Source organism: Falco naumanni, chromosome 6 (genome assembly GCF_017639655.2).
Source record: "Falco naumanni isolate bFalNau1 chromosome 6, bFalNau1.pat, whole genome shotgun sequence".
NCBI lineage: Eukaryota > Metazoa > Chordata > Aves > Falconiformes > Falconidae > Falco > Falco naumanni.
The window spans coordinates 85,732,385-85,745,676 of NC_054059.1; the positions used below are offsets into that span (position 1 = coordinate 85,732,385).

The following is a 13,292-nucleotide window of genomic DNA, read 5'->3' on the forward strand; positions in this document are numbered from 1 at the left end:
TGGATCCTACGTGAACAGAGGATCACCGCGGAGACAGCATCCTCACCATGGACCGATGAAGGAGAGAACGGCAGTTACAGTGGGTACATCTGGGGACGGCAACTGTTGCCAAATTATAACCACGATCTCTACAATGGGAACTCTGACGAATCTTTCCGTCAGAAATACCATAAAATTAAATTCTCTTAAGCAAAAACAAACAGACCCCCCACCTAAATCATACCCATTTTCCTTCCATGATAGTTTCATGTTTCGGTATTTGTCCTGGACACATATATACGTCTATAAGTATTACATTTTAAAATAGAAACAACTATGAAATCTTATGATGACTGCTTCACTGTCTCTGCCTAATAACATAGCTTAAGATTTCTCCTAACTTCTACAAAATTTTATTTTATTTTATTGTATTAACTTATTATTTAACTTTTAAACTTTTTTTTTTTTTAGTTATTCTCCAATGTTTGTTGTGTTCTAAGAGACATGACACACCAACTCTAAACATAACTAATCTGTTCAAAGCTGGCCACAAGGCTGTGATATTTACTTCCTCTGAGAATATCTTTTAAGATTTACAAATAAAATTCAAGTAACAGCACAAAAGAAATAATTATTAGTATTCCTGAAAAACTAAGTAATTACATCAGTTCCTATCATGGCTGATCTCAGCACAGAAGATTTTAGAATACAATCAGTCCAAATCATTAGCTGACATATAATGTGAAACCAGAAGAATCTTTGGAGGACTCCAAGCGTGTACAGGTCTTGGATCTTTGTTTTTATGTTTACAAAACATAACTATATGCTTACTGTTTTTACGATGTACTTTATTTTTTCACTCTAAAATAAAATCTTCTTTTTTTTTCCATCTTGCAAATTTGAAATCAATTTAACAAATGCCTGTTTTCCTACTCAGTTCAGTCTCTGTGGGCATTTATATAAATTGCTTTTACTCCAATGACCTTGCCTGTCAGCTCTTGATATTTTGTCTGATTTTTAATTTCATTGGCTCAGCAAATTATCAAGTTGGAAGTTGTGTAAGACACAAGCTTCAATGTTTTTTCATTTCACATAAGCATCTATTTTCCTTGAGTAAAAGTCTATATTAAGCAAAAAGGCTACTTGTGAAGGAAACAAAATAAATCAACATTAGGGTCTTCCCTGCCCCCCCCCCCCCCCTTTTTTTTTTTAATATATAATTTCCATCCCCATTTTTCTGAGAATTATAACTTTGATTTCCTGCATGCCTCTCTTGGATACTTAACTTAATGAAGCATTATTAATTATGCCCTGATATCCAACAAGTTAATGCCACTCTTGCATTTGTGGTTTGCTCTTTGTTCCTTTCCAGAGAAAATGGTAGACTCCACCTACTGGAGTAAGGCTAAGGCTAAAGTTTGCTACCTGACTGTGTCATGCTTAAAGTAATCTTTGGGTATTTTTGTTTTTCTCACCCTTTCCTCCAGTAAAAGGGAAAATATACCCAAACAGAAGGATTTTATACCATAGGAAATTCTATGGTATAAAACGGATCCTAGCACCATTCTTACCTGAATTGTTACTGACAAGACTGCATTATTAGTGCAAACATTTCAGGAAGTTATCCTTGCTATTTGTAGTACATTTTCATCCTAAACCTAGCAAATGCAGCCCTAGAATTTCAGCTAATCTTTTGACCTAACAGACACTCTTAAATGAGACTTGAGCAGGCATCATAACTGCTCAGAAAAGAAGACTGAGTTGCCAGCAAATAAAGAGAGGTTATACCGGAATTATTGATAAAATGCATACCAATAATTCCCTTAAACCCTCAGTAAAGCAGCACAGCAGTCAACAGGCTAACAAAAGTCCTTGTCTTATTCCTCACTTACCCACCTTTAGCAAAGTAACTGACTCCACAGCATTAGCAATTTAAAATAGGAGGGAAGCAAAGCTGCGCTCAGCTGGAGGAAATTTTGGCTTCCACTTGGTTTTGATTTTCTTCACTGGCTGTTTTTCTGCACTTCATAAAAATAGTATCATACTTCTTTCATATTACCAAATCAAGTAAGAACTGTGCAGCAGGACTCTTTGAACTGGGTGTGAAATATACTGTTCATAAAGGGAAAAGATACAGGAAAATCTCAAAGAAAAAAATATCTGCTTTACTTCCTAGTAAATCTTTAATTTCTAGTGGTGATACCTTTTTAGGTTAGCAGTAAGGGGTATTCATGGTATCCAAAAGTTTTTAATACAACATTAAGAATATTAACCAATACTTTAGTAATTTCCCTAATACCTACATTAATCTTCTGTTCCTGAACCTCAGAGATTTGTTTAAAATAAAACACTGACTATGCATATCCTGAATGGATATTAAAGACCACAAATAATTTTAAATCTTATTAAACATTAGGTAGTATTACCATTCTTATAAAGTACATCAACAGTCTAGTTCCAAATATTATTTTTTTTTCTGGGTTCAAAAAAAATCCTGTTGCACAACTATACCAAGCAAACAGGACTTACACACTTTCTGATGCAGTTTATTTGAAGATTAATAAGAATTAAATGTAAATATTTGTAGCCACTAAGTCAAAGCAGTAACATTCTTTAACGTTAACTTGCTTCATTTGGAATGCTTTTAGTTCCCAGAAGTTCTTTGAATAATTGCTCAAAGTCATCAAAACTCTTCTTTACAGAATCCATAAGGGGCAAATCCATTATCTTTATGATTTATTGAAGTCAACTCTCTTCATTTTAATCTCCCCACACCACTGTTCCATAAACACCTTTTATAAAATAAAAATATCTGTAATAAAATTTCCTATTCCCCCACTACGTCAGCATTTTTCAACAAAATCAAACCAGTGAAGCTAGCTTGTCTTACAAAAAATATTTTCCCATGTTTAGCCAAAATTAATTCTAAATGTATTAATGTATTTCTTCAGGTAGGTCTGAAAAAGTTTTATACGTATAAAATCAATCCTTAGACAATTCTATAAGAAGTGAGAGAATCTTCTTTGAAATTGGACAAAAAATTACCTAGAATTGGATGCCAGCACTCTACCACAATGGACTTTTAAAACACAACAATTACAGGGGAAAAAAATCCCCTTCAAGAGTCAGTTAAGCCAAATGATTAAACGGAGCTTCTCCTACCCGTATCTTCCTGTCGAACCCAAAGAAAAGAGTTATTTGCAGTTATGTAACTGCAAATATGGTTTGTATTGTTATTCATATTTTATTGGTATTGTTACCAAAAAGCTAATGTTACTTGGCCATTATAAGATTCCTAAATCTAATGAAGCCTATGCCTATATTCAAACTAGGAGAATGACATTGCTATCACATAAACAGTTCTGGAAAATGAACGCATTTTTATACTTACTCTTTATAATGGACATTGAAACTTAAGTTACTGTTATAGAATACAGCTTATTTGTAAGTATAGAAAACATTTACAATACTCTTCTGTATGATAATTTGGATGGAACCAATTTACATAATGAAAACTAGACAAGCCACAGGATTTTAAGAACAGGTTAGTATATCCACAGGGACATAAAAATTCAAATCTAACGACTCTCATAAAAATACCAGTCAACTGAATTCTCTTGCCTAGTATCCTTACAGTACTTTAATCTTTTGAAAACATTAGAACCACCAAACTAAAAGAACGGCAGTATCAAGCAGGAATAATTTTTAGCCAGATGCCTGCTGCTGCTTTTATGACATTCCACATTCCATCATTACAGACTAGCACAAAATCTTGTATGATTGCAGCAGCTTTAATAAGTAGAGCTGAAGTGTTGAAGGCAACACTGCTGCCTGCACATCATACACCACTTCAGCACCAGTATGCATTTTAGGTTTCTCACCTTGTCAATCATTTTACGGGCTTCCATTTCTTCAGAATTGGGATTTTCCAACTCGATAGTGTAAGTACCTTTGTCACTCTGGTCATCTTCATTGTCCTTTTCAATAGCAGCAGAAATATGTTGGCTTTTCAACTTTTTGTCCATCTCCTGGTTCTGACTAGGTCTATGGCCGAGGCTTCCCGAACTCTTTAACAATGCAGCTTGTAAAACGGGTAATGCAGCAGAAGGTTCTTCTGATTTTTGTTTTAGAAGTTTTGCATGAACACCATGTACTGCTCTGTGATGAGATGAGCTAGTTTGCACAGATGAAGGGACTGCTTTCTCTCCTGACATAGGTTTCATTCTTTCAGCTCGTGCATGAGGTGTTGGAGATGGAGACTCTGGGCACAGGGCTCCTGCATTTTGAGAAAAAGAGTAAGAACGTCTCTTTCGAGGATGGTCTTCATCAAAGAACTCAATCATAAAGGCAGTCTGACTCAAGCTGGCTTGCTCTTGCTGCTTTTCTGTGGAATGGACTTTCTGGTGTGACTTTTTCAGCTCTGCGTGATGATGCCTTAAGTGTTCTTCAAGTGCTGCCCTCTTAATGTAATGCCGGTGTGCACCAGCATTTTCTGAATCACTTTGTGTACCATCATCATGCTTATTCCCTACAAGCAAAGCAAAAGAATATATAGCACAATGAAACAAACAAAAAAAACCCCACCCCAACCCAAAGACTGGCAAACCAAGAAAGAATTTCAAATTTGTTTTCTGATTGGACTCCAACAGCTTTCAGTACCTGGCTCTGCACGTTCTGTACAGCTCCTTGTAATGCATTCAACTCGCTACAAAATACCTTACAAGCTGATAGGTAGCAGCAGTGCAATTAAATCACCCCTTTTTCACTGATATTCTCATCTGTGAATACTTATCAGTGACTTACAAAAGCTGGTATTTTATCAGCTGTACTACAGTACATTTCCAAATTACCTTAATTTTGTTACACAGCCAGTTGGTTATAAATGACTACTGAAACACTCCAGGCAGGGTTAAGCGGAAAAAAAACCACCTTAAAATAGTCCTTCCGGTAGCTGAAAAGACCCACTGAGAGCTACCGTTCATATTGTTGGATTCCTCACACATTTACAACAGTTCATCATGAGAAACGTCTACTGAAAATTGGAATCAATTCTTTATTACTCTTTCCAATAAGTACAATGAGGTTTTCCATCATTCACTCCCCTCAGCATCTGATGTATGCATGTAAAATGGTTGCTATTACCTATTCATTCCAGAAACTACTTTGAGATCTATGAATAAGGATTATGTATTTAATGAATCACATGCACACATATATATGTATATACATATGTATATGTATAAATACATAATGAACCGTATATACACCTATAAATATACTTTGTAATGATACCTGAAGATGTATGGAAGGCTGGATATTCATCCACAGTAAGTCACATTTAACACAGAGCAACTTTATGTACAATGAAAGTGTCTAGACTTCTAAGTTTGAGCTCAGTCTGGGAAGGCACAGTTTAACCTTCTTTGAACTCTTTTGGATAAAGTCTTACTCATGTATACATAGCGTGTACATTTATTATTTTTTTTTATAATTCTCAAGAGAATAGCTTTTTTAACATTTTCTCACTTACACAGGATATGCAGCAACTATTCAGTTAAATAGTAATCACATATTGGGAAATCTTATTTATCAGACTCATAGCACAGAATATACAGCTGAAATCCTTATTTACATTCCTGTTTTCTATTCATTTGGACAGTGCCTAAGAAAATGATGTGATGGTTCATATAATCCAAATAATAACAATAAATATCAACACCACAGTGAAAGTCATGTAACATATTTTTAGCAGTGTGACTTCAGTACAGAATATTGTAAGAAAAAGCTGAGGAAAAAAAACCAAAGAGGTCTTGTTTTGGTTTTTTTAAAATCAAACTTCTAAAGCGGCTAGGTATCTTCCCTACTACGATTTGAAAAAGTACAATGAGTGAGAATATACAAAATTCAGGTATTCATTATGCCCATATGCACCCCATAGTTTACACCTCTTTCAGGTGAAAATTTACCAAACTTTGATGTCTTTCTGCCAGGAAAAGGCTAAGGCCTTGTAAACAAAGTCCTTCCTATTTATCAGAGTGACACAGCTAATGTTTTAAAGAACGTTCATAAATGTAATACAGCATCATGAAGACCAAAGAATCCTCAGTGATTCACTCTAGAAGAAATATTATACTGTTATCTTAATGGCACCACATTGATGTAATTATTTTTCCAGAATTTTATTTTTTAGCTGAATTTGGAAGAGTCAGCCTTAAAAAGCAGACTTTTGATCAGTAACACAAAGCTCGTTGTACCCAGTCCCTGCTGGTTTAAGAGCTATACATGATAATGTTGCAGAATCAAGAAAAATGAGAATTGCAGGGTTAACATGCTGAAATTAGAAACAGAAAATAAGACAGACTTGAAAAAGTTCTTCAGAAGTTTTCATTCTGAAAGTCTGAATGTCACTGGAATCTTCATCTGAACATCAAAACTATTTTCTTCTCTATTCTGCTAAGAGGCATCCAAAAGAAAGTACTTACCACGATCAACGCTTGATTTAATTTTATTATAAGTGTCACTGTCTGCAGTAAATCAACATCTATAATCACCTACAACTCCACTCAACAGCAGCATTCTTACAAATACAATATTCTGTAAGCTTAGTATAAAAATTGAAGCTCTTGGTCTATTTCAGATTTGTGACTCAAACGTGATCCATCAAACACGATCCATTTAAGCAGAGTAACTATATGATGTATTCTTTGCCATAAATGTTTTTCTTAGAGCACATGAATATTCACAGAACATATGCTATTGGAAGAGCTGCTAAAAGCATAAATTGAGCTTCAGAGCTTTGATTCTAAAAAGCAATTCAGCTTTTTAAAGTAATGCATGGGAAAAAGTTAAATATATAAAATTTAACTAAGGTTTGGGTTTTTTCCTGTTCCCTTTCAGTATCAATGTTTCAAATACCTGATGTTTTCAGCTGTACTAGAGTATCTCCAATTAGTATACACATTGTAAGATGATTTAGGATTCGGTTTCCTGTCCTCTTTTTAAGACTTAACACTGCAATAAAATTTCCCAGTGTGGATCCTTGTGCACATGTGGAGTACCTGCCATTTCAACTGAACTCTGCAAGGGCTCAGGGATCCCCTCACTGGATGCTGGTGAGGAATCGTTGCTTTCAGAAATAAGCATAGCTGGAATTATTCACTTTACCTTTCAGTCTCTTCAAGTACACTGGAACGTCACTCTTAATACTTTTGGAATCCTCCTCTGTTGGTTCCCATATCATTCTAGGAGGATTGTTCTGTGCTAGCCAATCTGCTACTTTGCTCTCTGCAGCCATCATCACTGTTTGAAGCCCAGGCAGGTCCTGGCCACTGGAGGAAGAAGGCTTTTTTGACTTGTGACGCTGTTCCGACGTGAATTTTGTCACGTGATCTTTGATCGTTACTTTTCCTGGAGTGTTGTCATCAAATTCAATGGTAAACGAAGCATGACCTGCACCTGTTGCATGGGAGCTTTGGGTGTCTTTTGTTGGAATTTCATGAATAGTACTTTCGGCTACCTGTGAAGGCTGCTGGAATTCTTCTGTAGGGATTTCAAAATAACTTGGCTCCCTACAGAAAGGATAAAGTTCTTCACTTGCAGCTGCAGATTGCTCCTCAGCTTGCTTGGCATCTGTGCTGCATCCTATTAAGAAAAATAAAACACAGATTTCACAATACTTGGGAACTTCAGGTTCTTCAAGAAGTTTCTGCACTCCTGTAAAGGCCACTTGAGTAATTTCTGGAATAAACAGTAAGATTGTGGAGAAGATTGAGCAGCGTAGTTCTGGAAAGGTAATCCCAGAATTACATGTAAAAAGTATTACTGAAAAGACAGCACGAGCTTCGGCTGTAAGGAACGTAAAGTGGAAAAAAACTCACTTTGAATTTGTCAAAGGAAATTTGCATTCCAAATATTTTTAGATGATATAAAGGTCAGATGCATTATTAGCATATGGAGAAAAGGTAAACCACACTAGAGAACTAGTTGAGATGATCATTATTGCAATTCCAATTCACTGCAATAACATTAAATCAAGGTGCCCCCAAAACAAGTGCTAGTGATCTGGCTTTCATCTCCTGCAGTTGATAGCTAGTATAATTTTGTTTGGTAGAACCCTTTGGAAAAACAATTCACACATTAATGCAAGATAAACATTAATTCTGGCTTGAAAAAGTTTCATACTGATAAGCACTGGAAAGTGTTTTGGAATTCAAACACTTTGTTTCCACAAAAGATAGAACCAAAGCATCAAGCTAAATCCTACTGTCATCTGCTCTTATCTTACTTGCTTCCATACTTTGTAGATGAACAGGAAAAGTAACAATAGCTGCAAGCACGCAGCTCTAACCATGCTCTAACTGGGTAAAAAAAGCAGCATGTGGAAGAAGCACGAGGTAGTAATCGAAAGTCCCAGTGTATAGTCTGAACGAAGGTTAAAAGCTTCTTGTGGTTGCAAGCAAAGCTACCAACGTGCCTTTAAGAAAACAAACCTTCTGGTTGCATTTCATGAACTAGTAAGCTAGCCAAAATATCTGGTGTAGAGATCTGCTATAATCAACAGATGCTTGAGGTGTTAGCAGCAATGGCAAGTTACAGTCCAGCAAAAGAATTCTGGAGTTCCTACACGATTTATCATGAACCCCATTAAGATGTTGAAGAAATCATTTCAGGTTGCCAGGTAAAGGAATAAGAATGCAATTAATAGAGTTCTGGTGCTAAAAATAGCCACGCTGTATTAGCTGAGACAATATTTCTATATGAAACTACTATGCAACAAGGTGGAAACAGAAACATTTATAATGGAGTCAGCAATTTAAGGGGTGAAGGATGCAGGACAGCTTAACACGCCGATGCTGTTCTTCACAAACACATGCTTTTTGTGAAGATTTAGGAAAAAGTTAAAAACCAAAAAATAAAAAGGATGGTAATTTGATACAGAGACATAGAACTAATTAACAGACAGCATAATAGCTGGAAAAGTTAAAACCAAGAATGCTGTTAAGGAGTGATAACAAAAATAGTACACATTTTTTATTATTGCCATGCTTGGATACCAACAGGATAAAATAACTGATGCAGGTAACACAGCTATTTAATTTATTTTATTTAAAAGTAGCTGTTGCAAACACAAAAGACATTCATATACTTTTTCTATAGTGCTGTTGCATTCCAAGAATACCCTAGTTAACGCTTTTCACTGTAGTGTCAGCTAACTCACCCCTGTGGGGTAGTTTTCAGGCACTACAACAGCAACTCACCACTCCCCTCCCTGGGAAGCAGAATGCCTTTTTACTCCCCTTCCTGAAAACATTTATGCCGGCAGACAAACAAAATGGGATGAATTCATTTTACTGATGCAAAGATCATTAAAAAGGCTTTTATGTTTATAGAGAAAATGCACAGAAATAAGCAAAAGTCACACTTTGCAGCTAATAAATTTCAAGTAAAATACCATCACTCTCCATTTGTTTCGGTCAGCTAACAAGCTGGAAGAGATCAAGCTCTAGCAGGATCCATTCTAGAGCCAGGACCCTTACAGTACGTAACACTGTCACTGGACAGGAGAGTAATCCACCAGGGAGCCAATTCATATGTATCTTTTTTTTTTTCCTACAATCCTGTTCAGAGCTTCAAGACATGCAATTACTGTAACCAAAAATTAAGCAAGATACAGTGCTCAACGCTCCTTCAAAAGACAACTGGCTAATACAGTGTGTTTTGAGAGATACTTCTACTTCTGGGCCAGGGGCAAGAGCAATCTGCTGGCCAAAAAAAAATTGTATTTTTTCAGCAAATATGAAATAACTGGTTCATCACCATCTTTTGGAAACTGTAAGACTGTAGCCAAACTGCATCAGATGTATGGTAGGCTTAAAATGAGGGGATCTATTAATACTGGCTTGTCAACCTTGATGGACAACTTCATAAAACAAATGTTCCCTGTGAAACTTGCCTGCACCAAATTTAACATGTGAAATCAACAGTTTATACTATAATGATATGTGCAGTATTTGATTCTAGTATTTTTGATTAAACAGATGCTAATATGGTTTGAATCTAAATTATGACAGAGTGAGTTTAATCAAAAGAAGTAAGAAACTGAACTACAATTAAATTTTAATTTTTTCTAAACTAGGAAAATTCTTAGAAAATATAAAATAAAAATATCTGCAGTACAAGTTAATTTTAATTACTTAAAAATCCTATTCTCAGTCTGAAGTACTTGCATTTTTAGAATACTTAAATACATCACAACTGATTACACAAGGAATTGAAAACAATGAAAAAACAAAAAATTAATATAGAACCTGATCTGAACCACCCTTCAGAATTTTTCACCCGAATTCTAAACGCAAGTCCTTACAGTTTTCTAAATATTGCAAAAAGTGATCTATAAAATAGCCTTACCTTTGAAATCCTATTATAAAAGTCATCTGCCAAGATGAAGGAAATTATGTATCAGACTAAATACAGACAGCTTTAAGAGAAAATCCTCAAGCAAATACTGAAGATAACGGTCACCATGGCTCTATAATTTTTAAACAAAAGCAGCATAGTATCTGTACAGCAAAAGAGGCAGTTGTGTGGAACTGAAAGTGTGTTTTGGGAAAATGGGGGGATGGATGGGTTGTGAACTGCAATCTCTTCAGGGACTAAAGCGATTTCTGAACTGGCAAGAGTGAAAGGAAAGGAGCAGAAAAAGAACCGGGTATCTGCAAAGAATAAACTCTCATTCTACAAAGGTCTAGAGCTACAAAAGACAACTGTGCAACAGTTTCTACAAGGCGAGTAAGGAAGCAGTGACTGTAGGTGCTACACAGGTGTAGTGAGACTATTAGCAAAATAAATGAGGCTAGGAGAGACTAAGAAACTAATATTTGGGAAATCATAGGCTTAATCAAATGGAGATTCAGGGAGATCCTTTACTAGAACAGTCTCAGAGATGACCATCAGAAAAGCAACATTCACTTTTTGACATTAGCAGAATTGATTACACCTTCTAGGGCTTTTGTTTTTTTTAAACTTTATTTCTTAAGTTACAGACCAAATACTCAGAATCTTAATATCTTACTTGCCCATCTGGACAAGAAATGTCATAGGTGTTCTGTGCTATTCAACACAATACACAATCACAAGAAATTGCCTGTGTATATGAATATATTATCATCTGCAATGACTGAATGAAACCTCAGAAAATATTTTGCAGTCTTCAGATTTTTAGAAATGTTCTTTTTTTTCTGCCTTAAAAATACAATTTTAAGAATAAAACTTGTGAAAGAAAATGATCTGGAATTTCCAAGCCCTTCTTGAAAAAATGTCTGTCAACCTGGAGCAAAATATTTAGTTCGCAGAAGGTATTAGAAGTAGCCAAAATAGCGTATTTACGCAATACCCCAAAATACTTTTTGTACGTTATTATTGCACAGTACCAAATATAAAGCCATGTTTAATGAAAAAAAAGCTGAAGTTAGCGGTTTTGAACATGCAATTGAATTTTTTTTCCTTTCTCTTTCTCTCCATATTACTAATTGTTCTTTCCCACTTACCGTTTAGGTTCTTTTTTTGCTTTACAGCTGAAGCATATTTTTCATTTGTTATTTAAAGACGAGATTGTAAAAAAATACATGTAGTGATTCACCTAGTATTAAATAAGATCATCTTTGTCTTCTAATGTTATTACAACCTGTCCTATGAAATAATACCAAAATTTTCTCTCAAAATAAATGTATAAAAATCCCTACCTCTCATAATAAAATGTTTAACTGCATGCTTTAAAGGCGTTAAAGTGGAAAAAGTGCAAAACTAATCTTACTTTAACGTATTGCTGTCACGGCTCTAAAAAGTTTTGTAATCTCCCTGTGACATACTGTGCACATTCGCTGCTACAACTTTGCAAAGCAAGCCTTACACACGCGGCACTTGCATGTATGTATTCCAGGCAGCTGACTTCTGCTTTTTCTCAGATCTCTGGTAAAGGCATTAATGATGTAAACTTTTATAAGTACTACCATACCATGAGCAGAGAACGCAATTTTTGCTCTTCCAGGAAATGGGAGTGTAACACATAACAATAACAGTAATTACACACCTGGTAAACTTGCCAATATCATGTAAGTTTAACAGCTGGGGCACAGATAGTCACACTGTAGTTGTATATGCAAATGTTCATTTTAATACGGACTAGTAGATTGATGGAACATTAGAGCAACATGCATGTTCGAAAAAAAGCAGAAAGATTTTTTTTCTTTTTAAGGTTTTTGAGGCTATTCTGCTGTTTGCAAATAATTTCCATTAGTTAGTTTCTGATGTGATAGAAAGACAGTAACATCAAAATAATCTTATTAACTTGAGACTGTAAAGACTAATTGTCTATAGTTGGCTTAGCAGAAACAAATTACCCATTTCAATCTCCTCATTAAACCTTGCCCCATCTGTTATAATTCATGCCTTCTTTTCTATTCAGTGAATAATCAGTACCAAACCATTAAAGCATGAAGCAGATTCTTCATAGGATTAATTTGTTAAAATGTTATCAAGCTTTCTTGATTTGAGATACTGAACAAAAAGTTCAAGATCTTACATAGGTGAATTCACCTTTAATGTACTTACTTTTAGGCAGTTTATGTTAGGAAGCATGTTCCAAATCAGTGTTTTAGATAGTTAATACAATTTACCCCATGAAAGAACAAATAACTGCATCAGTCTTGAACCCTTTTTTTCAGTTTGCTTTTATTCAAAAGTGTCTAAACATGACAGTTTGTAATGTTTCAAATTTCTTTTCATTAAAGTGTTTCTTTATATTGATTTCCAATCATTGTATTAATCTCTATTATAAAACCTATGTGCCTGAATAAAACATTACTTGTTGAAAATTAACTTAATGTTTTCATGGAATGTAATTGTGGGCCAAAGAAGCCCCAAAAGCTTGTCTTTATTTTATTATTGTGTGAAAACATTCAGGATATTTTTTTTTTTACACACTTCTACATGGATGTAGTTAGTGTTCTGAGGTTGAAGAAATGTGTAAGAAATGTGTCCAGAGAGGGAAATATCAACTCTCATCTGGTCTGTCTTCTCAGGCTCCCTGCCAACACTACTAAAACCCACCTACGACAGTCAAAAACCAGAGTAGTAAAACATAGGACTAATGTCTACTCAGAGATTAAGTGATCAAGATAAATAAATCACTTGTCTATAGAAGGGATTTTAGTTCCATATCCTCCCAAATTAAATTGTTTTGCAATAATGTCAGGTTTTGTTTTTTTCCCAACAGTCTCTTCCTGTAACATTTCACATAAGTTTTTGTTTAGTGT

General features: G+C 35.1%; 1 protein-coding gene across 7 annotated transcripts in view; it reads right to left on the reverse strand.

Moving 5' to 3' along the window:
• CEP170 (centrosomal protein 170) overlaps window positions 1–13,292 on the reverse strand; it is a 94,706-nt gene that overhangs the window by 48,366 nt on the left and 33,048 nt on the right. For all 7 annotated transcript variants that reach the window (XM_040598207.1, XM_040598203.1, XM_040598206.1 and 4 more), the window contains exons 8-9: window positions 7,144–7,620; window positions 3,861–4,507 (exon numbers count right to left, since the gene is read on the reverse strand). In XM_040598207.1, coding sequence (XP_040454141.1) covers window positions 3,861–4,507; window positions 7,144–7,620 — 1,124 coding nt within the window. The remainder of the gene's footprint in view (window positions 1–3,860; window positions 4,508–7,143; window positions 7,621–13,292) is intronic.